Source organism: Megalops cyprinoides, chromosome 24, assembly GCF_013368585.1.
Source record: "Megalops cyprinoides isolate fMegCyp1 chromosome 24, fMegCyp1.pri, whole genome shotgun sequence".
In the NCBI taxonomy this organism is placed as follows: Eukaryota; Metazoa; Chordata; class Actinopteri; order Elopiformes; family Megalopidae; genus Megalops; species Megalops cyprinoides.
Window position 1 is genome coordinate 8224033 of NC_050606.1, and position 26937 is coordinate 8250969.

General features: G+C 40.9%; 2 protein-coding genes across 2 annotated transcripts in view; both read right to left on the reverse strand.

Annotated features, from left to right (window-relative positions):
- Positions 1-1267: 1267 nt before the first annotated feature.
- LOC118771253 (annexin A13-like) lies at positions 1268-7956 on the reverse strand. Its single transcript, XM_036519194.1, has 11 exons — positions 7865-7956; positions 6361-6436; positions 5875-5969; positions 5328-5498; positions 4973-5006; positions 4369-4448; positions 4077-4145; positions 3442-3543; positions 3086-3161; positions 2569-2681; positions 1268-1866 (listed from the first exon to the last, which is right to left on the reverse strand). Exons 1-11 carry the CDS (start codon positions 7877-7879, stop codon positions 1747-1749), a joined length of 951 nt encoding a protein of 316 aa, XP_036375087.1. The 5' UTR covers positions 7880-7956; the 3' UTR covers positions 1268-1746.
- A 13269-nt stretch (positions 7957-21225) lies between these two features.
- Positions 21226-26937, reverse strand: part of gpr158b (G protein-coupled receptor 158b) — a 62015-nt gene continuing 56303 nt past the window's right edge. Inside the window, exons 9-11 of the mRNA XM_036519131.1 lie at positions 24015-24120; positions 23745-23891; positions 21226-23125 (exon numbers count right to left, since the gene is read on the reverse strand). Coding sequence (XP_036375024.1) covers positions 21284-23125; positions 23745-23891; positions 24015-24120 — 2095 coding nt within the window. The 3' untranslated portion in view covers positions 21226-21283. The remainder of the gene's footprint in view (positions 23126-23744; positions 23892-24014; positions 24121-26937) is intronic.

Here is a 26937-nt window from a genome sequence, read left to right on the forward strand (position 1 = left end):
TGAGGGTAACCTTTATGTAGGAGACAAACTGTCAATTTGTGCTTTCATTTTCAATTAGGCTATCAAGCTTACAACCTGTGGCAGTAAATCCCAAAGGAATATACGTTTTTACTGTTACTGAATAGCAGCCTTATTTAAGTTAAAATAGATTCAGTTTGACTTAAGTTATATAAGGCTAAAAACAGATGGGGTGTAGATAGAATTTCAGCAACTACATTCACTAAAGATGCTCTCAGATGTGTTTCAGTAAGGGTGAGGCACTTCAGTGCAATGGTGGTATTCTGATGGCAGCCTTAATACCGCCGATTTTATCCCAGAAGCTTATATTTTAAGTATTAATGTAATCTACTTCTGCAAAAATCAATTTTACTGAACTGATAAATAAATAACTCGGCTGTAGGTCTTACTTTTTTAATAATAGCAAGAACAGTAGTTGTAGTAGTACATTAAGCCTTAGTCTCTGGGTGTTGGGATGTGGGGGGTTGCTGTTTGGTTTGTTGTAAATGAACCTTGCAATTGCTCAGTATATAATCTGCATATGCATATATTTTAAGTAAGTTATTGCCCTATCTTATTGGTGTAAATGCATAGACAGTAAATGAATCAGACAGAATGGTGTGCTCATTTTCAGAAGTCTTATTCTCAAGAAAACAACAAACAAATTTTTAAATACCAGTTTTAATATATTAATATTGAATCACACATCTTTGGATATACTCAGGCTGGCTCTGGTCCCAGTTCTGTTCTTTTTCCTGGACCATAAGAATTACATTCTCTACCAGACCAATAAACTCTCTTGTATGGAATATACACAGGTAGCCAACAGTTTCGGTAAGTATTTGAAAGAGTAGAGTAAGATATGTCTGGTGCGTCCTTACATGACACTTGTTTAGAGAGATATGAAAACCACTCCTGTGATGGAACATACATATGGGTGCCATTAGTGTGATAAGTATAACTTCAAGCTTCAAACCTTAGTTTTAGAAAGGACACTGCATTACCTGGTCATCCTGTTATGATGCACCTATCCCTCAAAGCAAAGTAATATTTTACATTTAAATATATATGCTGATTATGAAGCATACAATATGAAGATTAATATTTTTTTTACTAATTTGTTCTTACAGAAATATTAGAAATATTAAAACAGTCAAAGTGTACATGATTTGTCAAGGCAGTTTTTCAGTGTAGTAAATTGATTATAACAATATATATTATTTGAATTTAGCTGAAAAAAATGGAAAGTGATGATGATTTTAAAGCCAGAGTTTATGACAAAGATGAATCTTGTATGGTCCCACACAATGGATGCATCCAGATTTGATAGATTCATATGATAAATGCATTTGATATGAATGGTTTTCATAAAACAACTCCAAGTAGTCGGCACTTGAGTGGAGACAGGCAGGACTGCATATTAAAACATATTGTACTAAAACAAGGCATCACTACCACTACAGGAAGTGAACAGTGGCGGTGCATAGTGGTACCAGAACATCATCCCAGCTGAAAGGAAATGGTGCACTAAAAACACCCAGAAACTTATTTCTCTACCTGACTAAACATGGACTACACTAAGGTTGAAGTGTGATTTAAAGTCAGACAGATCTGAAGTATCCAGCACCACTCCTGTTAAGCACTTCCTGTGTCAGGGGACAGTAAGGCTGACTGCTGTAAGTGGAGTTAGTTCTTTCAGTTGCTGCTGTAGCCAGTCTGAGCCAGTAGGTGGTGCTGTTCTGCAGCGTCTCAGTGCAGAATCTCGAGGAGGAGCCTTTTGAAATCACCACCACACTCTGAGCTGAGGGCATCCTTCAGAGGGACGTCATATTTCTCCAAGTACATGTCCTTGATGGTCTCCAGGTCAACCTGGCAACCACAAAAGCATACTGAATGCAACCTGTCTCAGTTCACCTTTCAGGTGCTAAAGATATTGGTACTGTGGTTTAAAAACACAGTAGCGTGACTGCAGGTCATACCCTTGGCAAGCTCTCAAACTAAAGTTCAAAAACAGGGTGTGAGATGGGGAGCATATGATCCAAATCAACCTAATACACTTTTACAAAGCCACTGCAGTTATGTAAAATCAAAGTTACATTTTAAGAATGCTGCAATTAAAAGCAACCATACAGATTAGTGTTGCTTTTTCATCTAAATTTCCAATGTTAATGTACTCATGTGAGAGTTTATCAGAACCAATATTTTGACATATTTGTGTTGGTAGCTGGAGCCTGCGTGAAAAACCCAGCTGGTGTCAGAGTTGTGGAGTGAAGATATTTCTATGGGTAACCTTACTCATACCAAGGAGATTTTGAAAAGGCCACTCTTTGGGGAAGTTATGTTTGTTTCATGTGATTGTGCACTCTAGAAAATGTTAGCAATTTCTCAGTTTTATAGTGTTAATAATTATTATTACTTTAAAATGCAACTTGCTTGTGTTTATTGCATATTATACATCTACTGTTACATAACTAAAGCAGAGATAACTATCATTTCAGTGAAGGGATTCTTTGACACTGTAAATGATCATACCCGTCTGTGGTTATCAGTGGATATGTGAATAACTCGTACCTCAGAGCGGCCGACGATGATGCGGATGAGGGTGTCTTCATCAGTGCCCGCTCCCTTCATGGCGGCATTCAGACGCCGAGCAAAGTACAGCTGCGGATTCTTGGCACACCTCACTATGGAGACACCCAGGGGGATGACCGTGAGTCTGTCCCTCTACCCTCACACTGTCCTCATAATGCCCCCAAACACTGTCCCCGTACCATCCCCAAGTCTCCTCCCCATAATATCCCTGCCCCCCGTGTCGGGGGTATTCAGGAACCTCCAGCGCCAATATTGGTAACAGGATTCTGATGTCAATGCAATAATCATACATAATCTACTAGCAAGGACTATTAGGAATGCAGCTTGTGTTGTAAAGACATCACTTCTCCGTATCATTTTGCTCACGTCTTAATTAATCTACCTGGCTTTACTGAGTCGGACTGACTTTGTCTGAACAATAATTAACTGTGGCAGGGAGACGCTGATGCACCGGGGAGAGATCTTCTGGGAGATTTAGCTGCGGGTTGATACCAACCGAGAGTGATGTAGCAGTCCTTTAGAGTTCCGGCAGCTTCATTGTCAATGGCATCCAAGATCTCAGTTCCAGATAGCTACAGGGCGAACAAAAGCACACGCAGGAGTGATTGCCAAGTCAGTTACAATAGAAGCGCACGCTGGTGACTGCGGTCGTCTAGGGGAGCTGTCAGCCTTTTGTTCTTGCGAAAAAACACTGCAGCAAGTAAACGCCACTGCGTGGCAACTCTGTTTAATGAGCTACCTGACTTGGTGTGATAAACCCAAACGTACGTTTTGAATTTATAATGCACGGAAGAGGTCTGCAGGTATTTTCTTTTACAGGACTTGTTTTCTGTCTGAAGTGGGAGGACGTACCGACTCGTAGATCTTGAAGGTGGCCTGGAGCTGCAAGTAGTTCCTGTGGGTCAGGATGTAGGTGAAGGTCGATTCGTCCGTGCCAAAGCGGCCCTCCCCAGCCTGAGAAAACAAGATACAATCAACGGGCTAGAGTCAATACGGACGTGATGAAATGAAGTTTCCTATATGGCTTCAGTAATGTGTAAACATGCTAATGAAGAAAACAAACGTTAAATTCCACTCTTTTAAGAACTTGCAGTTGAGGGATGAGACTGTCTGATACCTGGTCTGTCACCCACTTTTATCAGCACAGATGTGTGTATAATGCAAATGGCTTCCATGATTAGGCTTTCTCTTCCCCCTGTCTATGTTTCTTCTTGTAGTGACAGTCAGAATGCATTAAATTGCCCATATAGTGCAATATTTGATGATGATACTTTATTGATATTGCTAGATGGTAGTTTTATTGATATTCAAAAGGCTGTACTCAGCTCTGAAGGGGGCTGGGATATGCCTTAGTGACCCCATGACCAGGTTGCGGATGTTGTGTAAGCCTGGATGTCAGTCTGTGAAGTCATGAATAATCTCATTCAAATACGCTCAGGTCTGTTCTGAATGTCTGAAAACAGCCCCGACCTTAAACGTGACCTTACCTCAAACAGGGACACTGCATCTTGTTCAGCCAGCCCCTCATCCACCTCGTAGGTCTCGTCCCTACTGGCCTGGTGGTTGGGAAGCCGACACAAAGCACTTAGATTTCTCAGGGATTAAAACAAGACGGGTTTCAGCGCCTAATCTAGTACGTGTTTTAGCTCTTGAGAGAAGTTACCACTTGAGGATGACAGAAGGGTGTGGAAACAATGAAGGCGGATTAAGTGTTAAAACCCGCCAATATAACCGGAGCAAAAGGGCCAGTGTTTAATTGTATTTAGGCACAAGCTTCACCTGCAGGAGAGAGACCAGCAGGTTTTTGACATCCCCACTGGTGTCCCCTTCGATGTCTGCCTCCAGGTCCCGCTCAAACACTAAGAGAGGAGAGACTGAGACTGTCGAAAGGTGACAGACGCATGACCCCAGCCAAACACATTATGCATCCATACTACATAAAGGCTGTGCTGTATAGTGGTGGGAGTACTGGAGCCAGGGCTTTGGAAGAATTTTGTTTGGACTTGGGCTCAAGCTTGGCTCAGAATAATATTTTTACCCCGAGTCTCATTCTTTCCTTCTGATAAGACATTAATCTGAGGTCCAGACTCACTTTAGTGATTAATGATCCATTGGCACTCAATGTAAGGAGTAGAGGGTTTTGACTTCAATGAACAGAAACATGCAAAACTGTGTGGAAAAAAAAATGTTTTTTTTTCCGCTACAAACAGCACATGACGTAATCCCCCAAGGGTCATACAGAAAATCATATGAGTGTATTCATGTGTGGTTTGCACATGGTGAGAATTTCATGGAAGAAATGGCTAAAAAGCTAGGCAAATAAAATAAAACTATAGATAACACATCAAAGTTATTTAAGTAGACCTGCTGTGAGTGTACTTACATTGGACATAGGCTTCTTTATAATTTAAAATATCCTGTTGGGAAAGGATAAAGCAATATGCAAAAATGAATTCAATGGATACAAACTCATTCCTCTCTGACACACAATTGATTACTCTGCTTCAAAGAAGACAGGTTGTTCTCTTAAAAATGAACTGCAATAAATTACTGCTGACTCTCTCAAATCTTATTTACATCTCAAATAGCAATGATATTTCTATTAGTTTCACCTTTTATTTTGACAGTTTACCATTCCCTGGAGATGAAATCTGTCCACAGTTCTGATGGAAAGCACCTATCACTTTTTTGTACTTTTGGCCCTTTTCGTCTAGTTTGATTGGAGGAAAAGGACTGACCTGATTGGTGCTGGTACACAGGATCTCGACGAGGACATCCTCATCAGTGCCTGCTCCTTTCATAGCCCTCCTCAGCTCCTTGGCCATGTAGATGTGGGGCGGGTCCAGCATGGCTATGATGGCCTTCTCAAAGTTTCCTGCAAGCTCACTCTTTAGGACCTCCTCCAGCTCCTGGAGCCAAACGAAGCCACTAAGCTTATGAAAGCACTGCCCGTTTCTGTCCTTCTTACAGGACATCTCTAAAAACTCATGTCTTGATTCAGTCATACTACATTACCTTCTAGATTAAATTCTGAAAAAAGGACAGAAAGTTATGATGTTTTGTTACTTATACACATTATATTGTTTTGTTGTCGCTGAAACGAACAAAAATGTTGTGCAAGTAACAGAAAACAGGAGACCTTATATAAATTATGTGTTATAAAATTAAATTCTGATGCAATTCTGATTAAATTCAGGCTCCAGTCACCAGTCTGGGGGAAAACGTGTTACCAGTTTCCAACTGATTCTGAAAAATCATGCAGTAAGGAGGAAACATGTGACTTACATCATCATACTTCTCAAAATAGGCTTGTTTAATCTCTACACGTTGAGCTGATGAGCGATTTGCTAATATGTTAATTATGGTTTCCTCATCCGTCCCTGTAAAAAAGAAAAAAAAAAGACATGTTGATTAGCAAATTATCAGATTTTAAGAAAAGGCAGAGAAAGTGTTTTACCAGTAGAGCTGTTACTGTAACACCCTCTTTTCCCAGAAAGTATGAGCTGCGATGTCAAGCCTACTCTGGTGTCAATATGCACATCGTTTAGCTATATTTAAATCAAACTGGAAAAAATGGGAAATTCCATTCTCTTTTGGGTTACAATGCAACCTGTAGACATTTCCTGAGTGAAAACAGTATTGATGATACAGATTGACCTTGACACTGATTTGGATTCCATGACATATTTCAGAGTCAGTTTGCTACAGTATGACATCAGCAGATCCACAATCTCTCAAAGGTGGCCAATGGACAGAAACTGCTCAACCTACCCATCCCTTTGCAGGCTTTTCGGATAGCCTTGATGTCAGTAACAACATCAAACTCTTCGAATGGCACAATTGTAGGCTGGCAAAACAAAAGTACAGAGCATGCATTTTTAATGCAATTTAAACAACAGTTTAGGACTGCATATTGTGTAAAAAATGAATGATCAAGCCACAACCAAGAGAGACCTCCCAAATCCCATCGTTTCGGTTTAAATTAATTTGTTTTAAAGAAACCACGGACTTAAAAGTTTTTTTTTTCTGATTTATAAACAAAATGCATTTTTTATACAAAGAATACTGTCACCTAGTGCTCACAACAGAGATGGACATTAACTGTGAAGTACATTCATAAAGGGGCGTGAATTCATTTCATTGCTGTTGCCCGTGTTCGTATATTTTGAATGATGCATGATGTAGATGAAACACAAGTTTCATTTATTTGCATTCTATTTAAATAATTCTTTCAATTTCAGCCTTCAAGAGCAAGCCTAGATAAATCTTCTGACTGTTATTAATTAAAAAAAAAACTGAAATCATTGTGGGGCAGTAACTTAATTATATTCCAACTTCTGCTATGCTGAGTCATAAACCTCACCAAAAGCCAGCACTGAGGAGTGTTCGCTGACATAAAAATACATATTTTAAACACCGAATAGATGAATGCGCATTCAGTTTGCAGAAACACAGGTGTAAAACGCGCAGACGCGAGGAAGGCAAATCTAGACTCCAAACGCACAACGTAAAGTGACGTCTGATTTTCAGCACGGCAAGGGTGTCAGTTCGGGGGCCCTGGTGACTCGCAGGAAGGGTGTGTGTTGGAACTGGACTGAACGTTCCAGCTGTCATTCCCACCAACCCACCCACCGCGAGCTGTGACAATGGAGGCTCATTGATTACGGCAATACCGAGTGATACTGATACATTCCACACGGAAACCGCCGCTCCCTCTCCGTCTCCTCCGGACACAGGTCACGTGTTACGGTGCTGACAGCAATGCAATTTTGTATTCTACTACATACTGACGGGATATGAATTCACGAACTACAAATTAAGCACACAAAACCATACAAAACGTGCATAACCGTTCCATTCCATGTGGTCAAAATGCAGAAAGGTTCTACTTTTATTTTAGGCTACAAATTTCTAGATAACCGAGCTCCCATAATCCAAGTATTTTAACTATATTGTTATGTATTTTAAAAAAGCATTTATTCAGACTGCTGTTCCCTGTCTGCCGTGTATTTTGTGCATTGAATTTAAATATCTATTATTTAAACGTGGCAGACCAAGGAGGTTTGTTTTTTGTCTATGTAAACCTTATTTAGGCTAGACATGTCGTAGGTAGATCAGAAATGGTTCTTTTAATGGATGCACTTGGCAACGTCATTCCCATTCATACTCCTTTATCCTAGCTATAAGCTACATTCAGGTACTGTTCGCGCGTTTATGTAAACGAGACAGGTGTTATCTGGCGCTCGCAGAAAAGGAAATAGATGATGATACCCACTTGGACGTTGCCCATTTTTGTGATGCTGCTCTGTCACCGTGGAAGCCGGTCAGTGCCGCTGTGCTCCTCTTTGCTCGACTCCCGCAGAGGCCCGGGCGCTGCCCCACTGCACTGCAGCGCTGACGTCACCACAGCTGGTGCGCGGAAGAGACTGCCCGCTGAATGCTTTTACAAGCAGGGTGGAGTCCGTTTCATAATAATAATAATAAAAAAAAACATCTCCATAGTTGCATGAGTTGTAACGTATGCGTTACTGGAATATTAAAGTTTTAATTAAAAACAAAACAAAAAAAAAAAAATGGCCCCCACATCTCACCCAGATTTGGGCGCCTGGATTCCCCCCAACCATACCCCCCCCCCCCCCCCCTCCCCAAAACACAATCGAATTGAGATGGTAACTTGGTTTTAATTTCAAATGATGGCATACTGTACAATATGTACAAAGAAAAAAACTGAAATGTGCTAATTACCTGAAAAACAGTGAGAGCTGGATATAAATAGCCACATGCAGCACCATGATATAAAGGACACAACATTTCACTTAGTTACAGTTAGACACCCACACTTTTCAAGGCATGCTTTATAACCTAAGTGATCGCCGACATCCAGCACTTTATTTTATGGTCAGTCTATGCCTTTCTGTCTTCCTGACAGAGTGCTGCACCGACAGTTATTAACTGATTCACTCCTCTGCATCTTACAGTAATGTCACAGTTCACTTCTTGCAACTAATAATGGTCCTTCTGGTTTTTAGCATTGCAACTTCCCAAAGAAATATTGGACTTGTTGTACTGAATGTGAAGAGGCAAGAAAAATGGATAGATAATGAGAATTAAGACAAAAGATGCCAGTTTACAGGAGTAGCTGTTGTGACAAATGACAAATTTTCTCTCTCTCTCTGTCTAAAACAGTTCTGTGAAGTTGCTTTTTTATCCACATTGTGTACAGTATATTAAAACACCCACTGCCGCATGCTTTAAAAAACATTGTGTAAAAATAACTATGATCTAGGTAGAAATATCAACATGTGAACACAAAGTAACTATTGGTGCTTTAGTTGTGGGCTGGTTGGGGAAAAAAGCTTTCATTGTTGATCAATTGGAAACAACATAGCTTCAGCCCACAGACACTGAGAGTCTTCAGGATTGACCCCTTTACTCCCCCCACGAATGATTAGCTGTGAGCTCGCTAGCTGATGAAATGAAAATTTAGTGTTGAGTGTTGTTTACTTTTATGAAACACGTGAGACTGAGGAGGAGGAGTCTGTGACCTATGGACTGAGAATTGGATCTGAGGAAACACATGAACAAGCTGAGATCATAGATAGACATGAATGAGATCCAAAGTGTGGCTGCCTTTTTTGAAAGTATTTTTTTTCCCTTAAGTGCACCTCTGCTGTCATCATTGATTGCTTTGGAGTGTCTTGTACATTTCCAGTTAGTGTGCACAGCGTCTGGCTTTTCTGGTTGGTATGTTTACAGAAGCTCATTTGTGTGCTGTAAATGGTTAAATGTGGAGGATTTGTCTGTATTGTGCTGAGAGCACAGCCTGGCGCCTGTGGGGAAAAAATATTAAAATCACGTGGCAGGACCAGGGCTACAGTAGAAGACACAATTCACAGCAATGGTTTTTTTTTTTTTCTCCCTTAGCGGAATTAATATTTTATGTTTCAACCCATCCATTTGCTTAGGTGAAATAGGAGAATTAAGGATGTCACTGTTTTTTACTATTTTTGCACGTTCTCATTAATTTCAGTTACTCCCAAACTCATTTTAATTAGTAGAAAAATATTATTCAGTTCATTGCTTGCCTCAAAATTGAAGTACATTTGTTATAGGTAATGAAATGTGGATCGTTCCAGATGTATAAAAAGAATAAGTATGCAGAACAATTAGCATCCTGCTTGTGTTTTTCTTAATCTGTGCTTAATGGCTGTATCCCTTATCAAACACCTGTCCGTATGTGAAATGTAGCCTGTGGAGTGAATCGTTTTATCCTTCTTTATACACTGTTTCTACTAGCCTGCCTTTTTGCCAGCCAATAACATCTTTTCTCGCATCGATATTCTACCCTGTTACTGCCTGTGTTGATGATTCTGTATGAGGATTCCAGACTACTGAGGGTGAATTTCTATTTTCAAATCTCTGTCACTGACTTAGTGGTGGGCCATATGACAGCAGTGTAGGCACCACAAGGATAACGTAGGACCGAGACATCGCATACTGTACATCACTCAGTAGCTGTTAAATATGATAATGTCCTGACACCTGAGCAAGCCACTGCATGTTGATTGTTAGTCAGTAAATATTGCAAATGAGTATGTGGTTTTAGTGGAATTCTGGGTAAGGAATTGCATACCTTTCAGAGCAACCCATTACTTCAGTGAGATGTCAAGGGAGCGATTAGCAGTTAGCGTCCTCTGAAGAGAGGCCCTGTGGAGTTACTGCCTATATGTTTGCTGCTGTATGAGTTTTTGTGTTTGTCTGCATCATTTCTCTCTCTCTCTCTCTCTCTCCCCCCCTGTGTGTGTGTGTGTGTGTGTGTGTGTGTATGTGTGCTGTGCATGCATTCTGGGTGGGGAAGGAAGGTGATTAGCATATTAGTTTAATAATAGGTGTTTCACATGGCACGTCATTCCCTCTGGCAGTACACAGAAAGAACAAGTTAGTATTGAAAATACCAGTCCTCTAATAGGGTTCCTGCATGCGGCGATCAGCAGTGACTGCTGTTGTCTGAGGGAAGGCAGAGGAAGACATCAGCTTGACTAAACAGAATAGGAATGAGAGGGGGGAAGTAGGGAGGAGGAAGTGTTGCAAAAGAAACATCACAATCACATGGATAGAATATATGGTTCAGAGTTCTGTCTGTTATTGAGGATTCTGAACTGAGGTAGAATTTGACAGGCTGTGTTGTGTAACAGCTTGGTGATTAGAAGTGAACTCACTGGGCTGTGGAGAAGTGGCGCAGGTACAACTTGTTATCCCTTAACACCCAGGTATTTAACAAAACAGGCAAATGCGTTTTGAATGTCAGGTGAGTCAGGTGTGTATTTCAGCATCCTTTAAGCTCACCTAAGAGCCACTGAGTAATGCTTACCTTGACCATTTCTTCATTTTAAAGTCTATAGTCTCTGTGATCCGGACAGTTGAGTCATAACTGTGTTTTAAATTTCAGAAATGGAAAGTAGTGATGAAAAAGGCTAATTTGTAGGTTACATTTCCAGAATTAGTCTGTAAGTAGTCCTATCCACAAATACAGTAGGTAAATTGTGATTCCAGTTTGATGTTCAAAGACAGTGTCTCTCTTTAAAAGAATGTCACCAGAAGTCTCTCTGCTTTGGTTTTTTGCTCGTTTTACCTAAGACATTTTGTAAGTCGCTTTTGTAAGCCACACTGGGTAAAAGCTTCAGCCAAATGACTAAATGGGTATGACTAAATGTAAATATAGACGTTTCAGTTCAGGAAGACCTTGATGTGTTTCTTGCATGTCTGCAGTATGTGTCATCACTCGGCAGTGAAAATGTTATTTCCATGTGACTTTGACACACTGAATCCAAGCCAATCCTCTTATCTTCCTCTCTAGAGTGTGTTATGTAGAAGTCTCGAATGTCCCTCGTCCGCCTGCACGTTGTACCCCTTGCATGGCCTGTAGAGGGCAGTGTTGAAGATCTTGGCCTTTTACCAATGCTTTTTCCCTTCTGTGCAAAAAAAAAGCAGAGAATGAATTATTCAGACACTTCCTTGATTCAGCGCGGAATAAGGAGGAGCTGTGCCTTTCGGAGAGATCCAGAGTCATGGTCGCATCGACTTCCCACCAGTTCTGCCCTCGCTCACTGCTCTATTAGGTCTCTCAGGTGGCCATAAAAAGCCTTCTCACGGGGAGAAGGCTATTTAAGGATAGCCTGGAAGGAAAATAAATGGCCACGAACACGGAAGCGAGACAACAAGTCTTACACACAAAAAACAATTACAAATGACCTCGTTTTTGTGCTTCAGACAGCAGATTCACATCCTGATGTGAGCCATGCTGGAGGTTGAAATGGAATATTATTGTAAAGGAAATGACCATCTACGAAAATAGAATAATTATACATCAGTCAAGGCAATAAAATCAGGCTCAGATGATTTCTTGTGTGTTTCTTTTCTTCTTACTGCCCACACATGACATGCAATAGCAATTAAAATGTCCTGAAATAACTAGTGGAGGATGATTCATATATAATAGGTCATATACACCTATTTGCTTCTTCTTATGCTTCTTCCAAGCCTCAAATTGTAAGTTTTGCACATGAAATACTTTTATTTGTACTTATATTATTTGTACTAATGAGCCCCACATGATACTCAAACGATGAAACATACAAACAAGTACAGAAAAAAGCAGATATCCAGCTGTATAAAATAAATCTGATAAAATTTGTGTACTGATCGATGTGTTTTGGATTCTGTGATCCAGTGACTGTGATGTATGGTATAATACTTGGCTTTGCTTGTCTAGTCAGGTTGCACAAGTTAAGTTGTGGTAGGGCTTGAATGGTGTTATGCTCACACTCACTGGTCTGGGAGTGTTGTTAGTCTGGTCTGACACAGCTGCTCTTTTAACTTCAATGGATACACTGCTGTTCTTTTGTGCAGGAAGTCACTCTGGATAAGAGCTTCTGCCAAATGAATGTAAAGTAATGTAAAATTTAACTTTGGCTCTTTAAAGAATTAGGTTGGTTATTAGCTCTATTCTCTTTTCTTTGCCTCCACCCCCACACATTCAAAGTATAATATCAGATGCATGAGAGAGGCCACAGAGACATTATATTATCTTAATTATTCATACTAATTGTTGTTCCTTATGCATTACTTATGTTCAGCGTAATTACATCATCATGTGTCCAAATGTGACCAAAGGATGTGTTTCTTTTTGCCACTGGGAGGCAGTGTTTCACACAAAAGTGCAGGAAAGACTTTACATTGGGCCCAATATCAACTGCACTACAGCTATAGCAATTCTCTATATAACTATGATCTGTGTATCGTCTCCAACCCCTCCTAGCTAGATGGCTGCATTCTTAAGAAGGTGGCTTTTTTTTGTTTCAAGAGTGAAAAATAGCACGAAAAGTATGATCTAGATGTAGACCTTTCTCAAAGAGCCCCGCTGCTATGGAACAGCCTGTCAAATTGTGTCTGTGATTCAGACACAATCGCAAATCTTTAAATTTTTAAAACTTTTTAGTATGTCCTACTGTCAGTTTTGGTGCTGAGATGGAGAGTAGCTCTTAGCTATAGGAAATTCTGTGCTCCGAGCTGTCTGCACTCATCACTTTTATATGCTGTCATAGTTTATCCTTGCTGAAGCCACAAAGCTCCTATTTCTGCATTATGTAATGTATCTAATTGCCCTTCTGACCAGCGCTTTTTTCATTTACTTAATAAGCCTGCATACTGAATAACTCACTCCTTAGTTCATTTTGAAATCACCAGAATGAATTAACGGTCACTTGATTTGTACAGTTTCTGATTCTCAAAATATTAAGCACAAAAAAGAGAGGGAGAATCTGCAAGTAAAGTGCCATTCAATTCTGACATCTCTGACAGTATGACAAGAGTGTATGTCATATTCACTTTGGGCTGTTTTGGTTGAGTCTATTGCCTTTCTCACGTTCATATTCCTTTTATTGCACACATCATCCAGTGCATTGTCTGTAGAAGTCACATGACAGGGCTTGAATGACAAACGCACTTGTAAAAAGTACACCTGCTTTCACCTTAACAATGCTGCCAATGACCCCTGAGTGTCTGAATGGGTTATGTACAGTGCTGCTGCAGAAAAGCAGGCTTGAATTGAAATGGTAATATCCCTGTTTGTGGAGTGAGTCACTCTTGTAATGCAAATGAACACCTGCACATTGCTTGATTCAATATACTTGATAAATATATTCATATCAGACTAGTCGTAATAGACGTTTACCTATTCAACAGGTAAACAACCTCATTTGTGTTATGTCACCGTTGTTGTTGCTTAATAACATTGCTGACTTTTTTTCTTGCCCTGTCCAAAATTAATTATTTTTCATTATTAATATAATTTAAGTGATTTCAGTTTAAATAAATGTGTTCGGTTATTTGTCTGCATCCACAATGCGACGCTTTACTGGTGTGTTCATTTTCCTTCCAGCCTAGTTCAGTCTTTAAAAGCTGCTCACCTCTTTTAACCTCAATTCTGTACATTCAAACTGTACATTCATGGACCTTGACGGACAAAAGCGGAACATTTGTCCTTCCCGGGGCTGCAGAAGGTCATCATCATCGCTGTGACTGGTTGCGCAGCATGTGAGGTTATTGCTGAAGGAGGCAGGCCCAGGCAAAGCATCAGTGGCTGGTGCTGCGGTGTGCCGGGGCTTTAATGACTCTCCTAGCGGGGGGATGACAGATTGAGTGGGTGTCGGGATTAGAATTAAATCTGTTGCGTAACCCGAGCGACCACGGCTTTCCCCGCTTTGGGGGCTCCGTCGTCATTTCTCCGCAACTCTCAAGCGCACAGAAATGAACGCAGTTCAACCTTCCCTAATTTAAAGAGGGAGACGGCTGGGTTTTTTTACATCCCTCAGCCCAAGGAGCAACCGCTGACGACCTTATTATTCGCCCTTGAAAAGGTACCCGGTGAACCTCTGTCCTCTTTCGCCAGCCACCTGCCAAGCGTTGATGAGGTAATCACAGCGCACCTCTGGTGGTTTCCGCGGGGCACGCCGCAGGCCAGTCAAGACTGAGTCATGGGCCGCAAGGCAGGCGGTGACCACCTCGACCCTTTCATATAGCACCCCCGCTGAGCGATGACTCAGTCTTGTACCGGTGCTCGCCTGACCTGGCAGGTCTCTCAGTACCGAGGCCACAACTTGACCCACTTTCTACAGATTTCTGTAAATACATGCACATCTAGAACTTTGTGTGCATTTAAACAGATTCTGTGACCTTCAATGACTTCCTTCAATGAGCTGTTATCTGAAAAAATCAGTTCAGCATCTTTGTACATTGAAGGGAAAGAATGTGCTTCCATAAATACAATTCTTTTTATTTTACTAAAGGTATTGGCATAGTGCATATACTCATAGATACAGTATGTAGTATTACAGATACAATAAAACCATTTAGATAGATGTCCCCCAGAAAGGGAGGAGGGGGAGAGGCGTTGAGATTAGAGTACAATTACAAACTGAGTAGCAGGAGGTAATGGAGAAAACTTGATTTGCTGTGAAGAACAGGGTCACGTTCTTCAATGTGCTGTCTTTAAAAAAGAAATCTTTAGAATATCCAAAGCAATTAAATGCAATATTATTATGACAGAACTATACAATGCAGTATTTTTTTTGTTGTTATTCTAGCTTTAGGCTGTCTTGTGTGTTTGTCTGATGCTGTTATATCAGTGGCATTAGTGCAAGGTGGAGGTTAGCTTTTGTGTAACAATCCACAGTTAACAGAAGTTAAAAGATCAATGAAAAAATATTCCACTTTTTCTACTTTTAATCGGTTTCAATCGGTTACCGGTTTCCCCCGAAACACACTGAAGTGAAAGTAGTGCTAGGTTTCTTTTGATTGTCAGTTTAGCTCAGTAAATATATGCACATGGTACTCTCAGCTTTGCTGAATGGCACCTACCCTTTTCACGACTGGCCTTGCAATTTCTGTGGGGTCCCTGAGCAGACCATTGTAGGGGCCTCCCTGGCCCTTGACAGCCTCTCATGGCTTGCATAGCTCTGGCAATGAAAGGAACGACCGCTCCTTTTGGCTGCTCAGAGTGTAGTTCACCACCCTCCACAGTCCCCTCACACACATCAAAGGGTGCAAATACTTCTCTTTCTAAATGAATGGGTTTCCCATCCTCAGCACTTTTCAGACTGGTCTTGTTCCTTTGGAAACCATTTTGTCAAACAGTCTAAACCCTACCAGAGAAAGCATGTCATCACTGTCACACTTATGAATTCATTAACTAGTTTCTGTTTTTCTGTATTTCACAGAAATCATCTAAGCAATACAAACCACAATGTTATTCCTTATTGTTGTGGGAAATGTCATTATGCTCACACACTCATATCCCAGACAAGCAGAAGCAGAAAGAAAATAAATGGAAAAAGACAAAGGACTTGTAAAGGAGTGTGAAAAGAGATGAGATTTTATGGAAAATGAATGAATATTTTAGCAATGTTCAAATGGAGGGATACGATAAAAGAAAAGAGAAGAGCGGCAGGAATAGATTAGCGTCGATAAAGCATTTGCTGATGTTAAATCACTTCAGCTGACTGGCCTCGTATAACCATTTTAAAACTGTGAAATTTAGGGTCCCTTCTCTTCAATGTCACAGCTATTACATAATTGTCATGCAATAATTAAGTTCAATTTTGTAGTTTGTATCATTTACATGTTATTAATCTTTGGGTTCAACAAGTATTATAAAGCCTACAAGAAAGAAAACTATATTCCTGGACCGCAACCAGAGGGCAGGATGGATATTATGATGATGTTTGCCTAAAATAGAGCAGAAGCTGCACAGACCATTTTCTGGAGGAGTCAAGGAGACAATTGTTAAAAAATTCACAACATATTTGTTTTTCAGACATTTTATCAATTTCTGTGAAAAATGTGGCTCATATTTTGATGTATTTCCTATTCAATTTGATTGGCAGTAACCCCCAGTCTCTTTGGTCTCCCAGGCATGTCTGTTTCCATGCCTAAGACATCTTCACAAACGTCAGTCATTCTATTCAGCAGCTTCGGAGCCAGCTTAATTGAGAGCTCTCTCCATGAGACAGCATGGCTTGGGCATAAAAATTAATCAATAATGAACTAGCTGAAAAAAATTGAGAGGTTGTTTTAGTGCCATCATTTTTCCTGCAGTTCAGGTTCAGATTTGGATAGACTTTTCTTTTGCTGTCAGAATGATGGATTTCCAGTGATGGTTTTAAATATAGCCAAGAAGATCACTGCTGCCTCAATTTAAAGTTTAATGAGAATTATGAGCATCAGAACACACTTAGTTATAGTTCACATGACTCCACACAGATCATTTCCCTGGCATGAACAAAAATCACAACTAATGACTGACAGGCTGTGTTGTCTGGTTTGAGTAACAGATCATAATGGGACATGAGGGGAAAAAAGGTGACTTAAAAATGAACTAGAATTTTTCACTAAGAAAATAAACAGATGTTAATTGAATGTACCAAGTACCAGCCTTGCGGGGTTGTTGGGACTAATTTTCAAAGACTTTGAAAAACATGGCTTCATCTCATTCAATTCAAGTGCCAATGGAATCCACATGCTTAATAATAACTGATGAATTGTAGTGTGAAGTGCATATATTTTAGGTGCTCTTTAAAGCATTCAGTGTATGGAAGGAGATACAGAGAGACAACATTGAGAAGGTACTTGTGGTCATCAGTAGTCAGGTGCAGAACTGTTTTCTTCAATAATCTAGATTCTGTATTTGGTTTCATAGAAATATTTATTGCAGAGAAGGTGGTTTATTTACATGCTATCACAATATAACACAATATAAATCTACCAAATATTTCCATGTGGATGCAGTAGCTTGTCATACAACATTGCCATAACAAGCACATTATGCACAGGGTAATGTACAATTTCACTCACCATACAGACCATAACAGTCCAAGATCAAGGATTCTGGGGGCAGTGAAATGCCAGTCTCATTAATGTCATGCAGAAGCCACTGGGACAATAGCTACTAAGTTACAGCATGAATAGTATCCCCTACTGGGCAACATCTTTAATTATGTTTGCCAAAATAGATGGGTAAGCAAACAAAAAAATCCAAAAAAAGCAACATTATAGCATATCAGGGAGCAGTTCAATAATACCATAGAATTCAGTGCAGCAAATAAAAAAATCTGTGCTACTGTGTGTCATCACCTGCATAAGATTAGATAATTTAAGATAAGTCAAGTTAATTGAAAATGAGATTGGTGTCCAAGACAATGAACAACTTTGTCACCGATGGTTCAAGTAAAAAAAGCTCCCGGTTTATTTGAATTTTCCCATGAATATCATTACACATTGGTTGCTATTATCATCATAGAGGCTAATGGTAACAATGGAAAGTTTTTAATTTTAAAGGGCTATTTTAGCAATAAATAGAATATATGTGATTGGGACAATTACTTCCCAAAACCTTATTTTAAGAGGTCAAACTGAAAAAGGCTGCTGACAGTTGAGATGCTTCAAGAAGTTTTTCTGTGAAACGGAGGACCAAAAACTTCTCAATTCAGAGTGAACAATGTCCAAGAAGTTGCTGTATCATTTAACTAGGTTGTCTCTCATCTAGATTCAATTCCTGTTATATTCAGCTGCAATTGCCCGAATGGTAAGATTGATTTTTGTCATTTCTTTAATTTCGTGCTTCCTGATAGCCACAGGCTATTTTAGACCAGATGACAGGCATGGTTGGCCATTTGACGGCACAGTTACAGTGTAGAGGACCATAGGATAGCGCTCAGGCTGAATCTCTCAGTAAGTAGGCTTTGACATGATAATATGTGGTGAGCCATTTTGTTAAATCTCCATGGGATACATGGAGATAATGGGAGATTATCAATGAGACAGAGAGGATTTGGAAATTTCCAAATGCGTGCAGGTGTCACGTGTTACCAGTGAATCAGATTTTAGCCTGATTTTCATAAAGTTTTCCTGTGGAGCACACAATCTTTTACTTCTTTCAAACAATGCAGTGATTGACAGACCACAGTAGCTCCACCCAACATGGAGCTTGCAAAGCCTCACACTTCCTTCATTACCCAGTGATGAACTTCTGATATACCATAATGGGACTGATGGCCTGGTGTTTGCACTCTGTTAATCAAAATACAGCACAGACACATTTGCATTTGATCTATAGGCAAAGCATACTCTCTGCAAATTTAGAAATGAAATATCCATACTTCCATACATTACTATTGCTCCCAAACTCCATAGCCTCTGGTTCTCCTGTGAAAACATTATGCGTTCCCATGACCCCCCTTCAAAATGTCATAGCTTTGATGTGTTTTAGAATATACAGTGTAGTTATGAGATAACCATAACAGAACAGGCCTCTGTGCTCTGATGCAGTGCAATATTTTGTGGCTAAAACATGGTTATTCTTTTAATAGTGTCATGCAGAACTGTATAATCTTCAAATTGATGGTAAAAATCCATTCAAGGAATTATTAGCACAGAAATCATTAATTGATAAATGTTGTTGATGTTGACACTGCAAACATGATACAGTATGTTTTTCATACAAAATATTCCCAATTTCATGATTTCCATTATGTCATTATGTCAACTAATAATAATCCAAAGATATCTTATTTTTTTTTACTGTGTATTACCTTATTACCCTGCCCTACCCTTACAAAAAATAGTAATTGTTGAAATAAAAAGTCGGCTTTACCTTGGACAGAAAATTGCTGCACTGTTAGTCTGATGGTCTCTGCTAATATACCTTATATGTAATGTGACACTGGGTACTAGAAATGCACATCAAAAAAATCTGAGGAATGCAAGCTATCGACCAATCTACCATAGAAATATCAAATTATTACAGCACCAGCAAATTATGTTCTGTTTTTTTCATTATTTACTTCTGAACACCTAGATTCAATGATACGAACAGGCTACAGGTATCCTGCGAGAAGTTCTATGTCTAGATGGAAGCAGTTCACCACAACAAGAGATGGCAATAGGTGAGTGCTGGATGAGCGCTCATAAAATGAATGCAAGTGTCTCCCCAATGTCATATTCATATATAAGTACATCAATGGTGAATGCCTTTCAAAGAAATCTATTTATGAAATGCAAGGCATCGATTGACATAGCAATGTTTGATTATAGGGATGTCATCTGCAAGTGCACATTTATTGCATTATGTTCACCTAGGTGTGTCTACAATGAGATTTAAAGAAAAAAAATATATTAATGGCAAGCAGAAGTGTATTCCAATGTATTATCTCTTAGAAAATGCTTTTGAAAAGATGTCTGGCACTCCTGTTACACTGGGAAACAAAAATATGAACATTTTGTTTGAATTCACGAGAATTGATTAATCAGCTTTTTACTCCTGAAACAAAGGAAGTTTAATGCCAAAATTTAAAAATTTCTTTCTTACTCAAAAAGTGATACGTATTGTAATGCAGTACATGAAAAATAGTAGTAGTTCTTACTGTAGGATGATCAACCGCAGAAATCTGAATGACGCTGGAAGTCCCATGGAAATGAATAAGAAAAAATATAAACGGTAAGTACACCAAACGTGAATTGCAAAAAGATTTGGGTAGCTCTGCACACTGTGAGTGTGTGAAAGCAATTATTTTCTGTTGTATTTGCACAGATGCTCCCATCAGATTCTTAACCAATGTTATTCCATCTACCAGCCACACTCACATTGCCAAACGAAATCATGAAAGTGTGCTGATTTGAATAGACCACAAATGCCTTTTACCCTTAAGTCACAGAACATGCAAGATGAATAGAAAGTGAGACCAGTCAGGCAAGAAACATATGAGTGGATCTGGAAGCATTGTTTTCTAACAGGGCCTCCAGACAGGTTTTACCAAACTAAACAAGCACAGTAAGTGACTGTTCATAGGAGTTAAACCTATCACATATCTCCTCACACACTTTTGAGTTAACAGTCTGAATGTCTTGAAATGAATTTGAACCATGGTCTTTGTAATCCACAATACTGTAAACCTTTTTATTTTGTTAGACGTTTAATTCCTTCTATTTCCTTGCTTTAATTATCTGCATTCCTTTTCCTCCTTATTATCTTGCACTTCATGAAATGAGGGACAGGAAATTGGAATTTGAACTGCTGTTTCTGGCAGTTGTGTACAATGTGCTATTTAGAGGGCTATGACCACTGCTCAGCCACTGTGTGTTTATCCATAAAGAGCATTAAGGCATTCATTTACAATGTTCCTTGTCCAACTAATACAATTTGAGCATTGTGTCACAGCAGTCTGTCACGTGTAAATAACTCAAACATAGTGATGCACTTTGTAAATAATGCACAAATGTAAACAAAATTACATTTAAAATGTGCCAGTTGTATATCCTACAGGTGATATGAATTCATCCGTATTTTCTATTTTGAAGATAAAGTGACTAAGAGTTGCATAATTTCAACATGTCTTCAGAGTTCAGGCAATCCTCAGAGGGAATCTGGAATGCTTGTTTTTAAAGATGTGACAGTTTCTCGCTTTTCTTCAAAGCACAGAAAAAGAAAACTAGGAACACTGGAAAAAAAAGGCAGCTTGTGCAAAATTCGTATTTTCTTCCAAGTCACCTTTAGTTTTGTCAGTAGTTTACACTGGAGGGGTTTGTACCGTAAAATGTACAATGAGAACTTAAAATTCCAAAAGGTCTGTCAAGTGAAACGTCATGCGTTTTTCCCTGACGTTTTGTCATCAAAGTCCCATGGGCAAACGTCAGCCATGTTGGCGTTACCAACTACCCCTGTTTTTGAATTCAGAGCATTTTGTTTAGCCGGGGAAGTAATTTTGTCCAGTTCTTTACTATCAGCTACACCCTCAAAATCCCAGGGGCAGATATCGGCCTGCTTGCTTTTGGCTGACCCTGGTTCGCTTGTGGAGCTTTTCCGCCTGCCAGATTTTGAGTCGCCTAGACTGCTCCCGCCATCACAGGGACAGCCCTCCGCAGCTTTGGATTGGCTGGTGCGGCGTTTCTCCGTGGACTTGCTGGAGGAGCCTTTCTCCTTGCTCTTGGATCTGCGTCTCCCGTCGTCTTTGTCCTTCGCCTTCTCCTTCTCTCTCTCTGACGTCCTTCCAGAAGAGCTCCCCTTCCTCTTGGAGTGAGAGTCGCGGCGCGACGCCGAGCCGTAGGCAGCGCCGGACGCCTTGTCAGAGTTCGGCGAGGGCGGGCCGTCGTAATCCCAGGGGCAGATGTCCACCCTCATGGTGGGTGGCTGCAGCAGGCTGCCGGTGGATTTGGAGTGGTCCGAGTGGAGGACCTTCTCTTTCCCCTCCGTCGGGGTCACGCTCTTCTTCCTCCGGGTCCTGTCAGGGGACAGACCCATCTCGGGCACTTTGGACAGAGGCTCCTCCGTGTCCCACAGGCGCATCTCTCCTTTCTGATGCGTTTTCTCACCGTGGTTACGGGGCGATTGGGGCTTCATCCCTTCTGACTCATCCTCCTCCTCCCATGGGCATATGGCCAGCCTTTCCACTGGCCTCTGGTTTGAACGCCTGCTATTCGAAGGGGACTGCTCCATACCTCTCTGCTTTTGTTGCGACTTCCCCTTTATGGCGCTTCCATGCACCACGGTTGTCTCCCCCGGCGCAATGGACACGTGCTTCTGGACCTTGCCCTCTGACGGAGTTGGCAGATCCTCCACCTCCCAAGGACACACCTCAGACAGGTCATAGAGGTCCTTGTTCCTCCCAGGCTCAGAGCAGATGGATGGCTGGCTGCCGCTGACTTGGTGTTTCATGATACCGGTCTTGCTGGCGGTCTGCTTGTACTCCACGGATTGGCTGATGATCATCTTGGGGTAGCACTCTGGCTTTTCACTGACTTCAGAGCGGGCCTTGCTGTCTTTGCCCCTGTGGTGGCCCTTCTTGCCGCCATCCTCCACACCGTGGATCTTCCCTGTGAGCCCCAGGGTTTTCTCCTTGGCGCTAGCGATGACGCTCAGGGACTTCTGCAGCATGGAAGTCCTCAGGTGGATGGGCTTCTTGTCAACGGTGAGGTTGTGCGCACTGGCAGATTTGCACACGAGAGGCACGGACTCCGTGGACTCTCCCTCCGCCTTCTCCTCACCCACCTCCTCCTTTGCCAGCTTCTTCCCTATGAGCGCATCCAGCAGGGAGTTCTCGGTGGTGGACACCTCCATCTTGTCGCTGGCCAGGCCGTTGCAGTCCTCGCCCTGGTCCCGCACGTGGTCGTAGCTGCTGTGGGACTTCTGGAGGGAGAACACCTTGTTCTTCATCGAGTCCTCCTTGGTCTTGGAGCCGTGCGAGGGGTCGAGGTGGTTCCTCTTGAGGGCGCAGAGGCTGGCGCGGGTGCCGCCGTGCTCGCCCGCGTCCTTGTCCTCCCGGCTGCACTGCCGGCTCACCGTCTCGGGGATCTCGGTGATGCGGCGCATCAGCGAGCGGCCTAGGCCTTTCTTGGAGCTGCGCTTCTTCTGCAGGTGGGGGTTGTTCGCCAGCATCTTCTTCCGCTTGTAGATCTCCAGCTGCGCATACAGCTTCTTCAGCTCCTCCTTGTGGATTGTAAGCGCACATCAGAGAAAACAGTAAAAAAAAAAACATTTCAAGGTTTCTTAAAAGAAAGGAATTTTCCAGCTGAAACTTTAGCCAAAGCCGTTGAAAGCTAATGCTATTGAACTTAAAACATGTAAAACATATGTAAAACACTGCAGAAGCTGTAGAAAACTGTTTGAATGATGCATAGCATTGTTCTTGAATATGAATATCAAACAGGATAAGGAAAGATTGTGTTGTATGGCTGGTTCAGCAAAAGCCTCTTGCCTACAGTGTGTAATATGTTTTAAAGCACAAGCAAAGGTTACCATCAGATGCAATCTGTCTCTGTGATAAACAGGTATTGAAAAAGGTACAAAGGTAAGATACAAGGAGGCTAGCAAGAGACTTCCTTATCTAACAAAGAACAAGACCTCTGCTTGCATTTTTCCATCTAAGTTTTTTTGTTCCTGCTGCAAAATCTTACACCAAAGCCATTCATAGAACTGAACTACCTGCAATACTACTACTAGACTACTACTAATAATATCAATAATAATAATAAATATCACTACCCAGTACTATACTGTACACCTCCAAATAAAACCAGGAAGAGGAAAGGAGATGCTGTCCGCTTACCCGGATGTCTTCTGGGTCCAGACTGTGCTCACTCCAGGCTGACGTTATGCTGCTGTTGAGATACGACCCGGACCGGCCCATGTCCAGTTCATCCTCATAGGCTTCGGTGGCGATGTCGTCCCTTGTGTGAGTCCCTCCAAACAGGAACTGCAAGGCACGGAGCAAACCTCAAACCTCTAAGGTGCTTTTGGCAAGCGCCACACCAGTTTCAGACTGTGGCTTTCGATGAAGAAGGGGGGTAAAGTAAGATGGAGAGAGGAAGGGACATACCTTAGGAATGAGCAGGAGCCCGAGGGTAACAGTCACTGTCAGGTGAGTGTGAGCAAAGAGCAGCATGAGCATCCAATCAGGATGCAGCGCTGGTGCCAGCGTGAACCTGGGGGACAGGGCAGCGAATCATCAGTGACTTCTAGAACCCACCTACTGCACATCACACACAAGTACTTCAACAGAATATAGTGGTACAGAAATAAAAAAGTAAACAGCCACTGTTTGAAATCTCCCCCAAACCATCTAGAGGGCAGTGGTGTGGTGTAGTGGTAAGGATCGGGGCTTGGAATCCAAAAAGGTTTGCCAGTTCAGCTCTCTGGTGCGCAGCTGTTGTAACTTCAGGCAATGTATTTAAACCAAACTGCCTTAGTATATACTGTACATATCCAGCCATATGAAGGAATAATGTGTGAAATGGCTGCTGTGGTTAAGCAACTGTTATGTAATGCCTATGGTGATGCTTCCTCATGAGCCTTATTGAAGAGTCAAAGGGTGAGGGGTCTTGTTTTGGAAAACAGGAAGTAGATGAAGGGTAGCGATTTGTCATTAGAGGCTCTGAATCAGTCAGTTCAAAGATACCATGGATCTGTCTATCTGTCTGTGCTAAATAATGTGATTCAGGCTCATTAATCATCCGAGGCAGTCAGGGTTTTTTTCTGGAAAAACAAGAAAGAAGTGCCCTCCAAACAACAGAATATACTGATTATTCCTGTGATTTGAGCATCATCACAGTATAATTAGCTGACAGTCTGTGAGGTTTGCATAGCAAATATCAACAGGTATGTTGTTCATGATTGTGAGAGGCACAGCTTGTCTTTTTTTTCAGTGACATGTCTGTACTGTTAGCTGAATCAAAAGCTGCATTGGTAGTTTATATTACCTATCTTGAATAAATCTGACATGGGGTCAAAACGTAGGCCAGCAGTGAAATAGTGATGTCATCCTCAGCAGAGAAGGATTAGGAATGAACACCTCTGTGGAAAAATGTTCTCATAGCTACGTACAAGATTCCCCTACATCTCAATATTGTTATTAGTATACATTATTCAGGAAGTTGCATTGTGTTTATTGAGGCATAACACCAATTTGGTATCTCTACTGCCAGTAAGTCAAGTGGGTGGTTAATGGAGGGGAAAGATTTCATCATTAATCCAAAAACTATATAAGGAAAATTATTATCCCAACTGGACGAGGTTAGTATGGCACGATGCATTAAATCACCACAGAAACAAGAACCACAGTAATACAGCTCTAGAGCAGCTAGGATTAAAGTAAATAATATTAAGTAAACAGGCATTAAGGTGTAAACTAGTGTTGAAATAAAAACACAACATGCATAGTTTCTAGCAGTTATCTAGTGCAATATAGATGCATCATTCTGGACTGAACGTAGCATAATGGTGTACCATAAACTGCATTTGCAGTTTGCAGTTCTAGATGACTAATAGGATGATATTTATATGGGTATTTTTATCAACAGGTCTGTAACCAAGAAAGCACTGCCAAGAATGTTGTCATTACATAAAATGCCCCAAATACTGTGATTCCCAACACAATGTAAAACTTATGAAATACCTGAGATGAGTTGAAACAATGTGGAAATTTAGATAGGTCATGCCAAGTTACCTCTTTTTGTAACCTTATTTTGTAATAGCATTTTTTTCAGGTGTATGTTTTTAAATTTGCCCACATTTTATTATTAACATGGTGGCTCATTTCAGGGTTAATCACTGTGTGATCACAAGATAATTATCTTGGAATTTTGGTAAATTAAATCTTGTCACCAAGATCAGATATTAACATTATTCAATGCATCCTATCATATGGATAAGAAGCTTTCGCTGTTACTTCTGGAGCAATATTGAGTGACATAGCTTGCGTCAATGTCGTATCTGAAGCATAATCAACAACAGAGAAACATGATCTTGAATTGACAAACCCAGGGCTGGAATATCCGAAAGGTAAAAAGGATAAGCAACATTTGAGGAGAATATCCTTAAGAAATAGAATGATGACAGGCAGTGAATTGGCAGCAGCAGTGGAAATGGCAGAAGACTCAGGTGTCATTGTCCATCTGTCAGCCCTGTGCAGGTCACTGTTGAAGTCAGGGCTTAAAGGATGTGTGAGAAATCCTCTGCTAAGAAACCGGGAACAAGCCTCAAAGGCTAAAATATGCAGAAAGTTTTAGCTGACCCATGCATCAGAGTACAACATGCAAAACCCCCGATGCTTTCACTGGTGTATTTACAGTGTACGTTGGACATCCCCTATCTTATTTCAAATCAGTCCCTGTTTTGCCTTTATTTGAAGTGAACAGAATGTCTCAACAGAGGCAGAAAAATGCGTTGCAGACTGCGAGAGACAGTAACAGGATATAACAAGTTTATTTTTACCCCAAAGTGGATTTATGCGCTGTCTGCCTGGTTGCAGACATGTTTTATTCACCTCTTTCAAGCGGCGTTTCCAGCTGTCCCGACGGGCGAGCTCATTTATTTGATGGGAAGTGTCTACACCTGGGCTATTCTCTGAGAAAATGCGCTACTGTTTTTTCCACCCTACTCCCCGAATCTTGTCACCATTTAATAATGATGGAAAAAACACAGAAGGACCCCCCCCCCCCCCCCACCGCCCCCCACAGAAACTGGCATAAACAGAGTACAGGACTTAACAAATGAATAATGGAGAGCATAAAGGAACATGAATCTTCTGTCCCGCATTATAACAGCCTTTTGAATCATGCATAGTTGTATTATTCTGAGGCAATACATTTTTGCCTTTCATCTTTTCTTAGTAGAGTGTATTCAGACGGGTGCCGCAAGACCATTAATATACATTTTTTTATGAAAAGGAAAAAAAAAACACATAACACCTTGAGGTGATAATTACTGTGTGTTCAGTATATAAAAACCTAGATCTGCATATC

Coding starts and splice junctions, on each gene's coding strand:
- LOC118771253 (XM_036519194.1), bottom strand. Junction 4,449..4,972: donor TAAAGAAGCCTATGTCCAAT/GTAAGTACACTC, acceptor CTCCTCTCTTAG/TGTTTGAGCGGGACCTGGAG. Junction 1,867..2,568: donor TCATCGTCGGCCGCTCTGAG/GTACGAGTTATT, acceptor TGTGGTTGCCAG/GTTGACCTGGAGACCATCAA.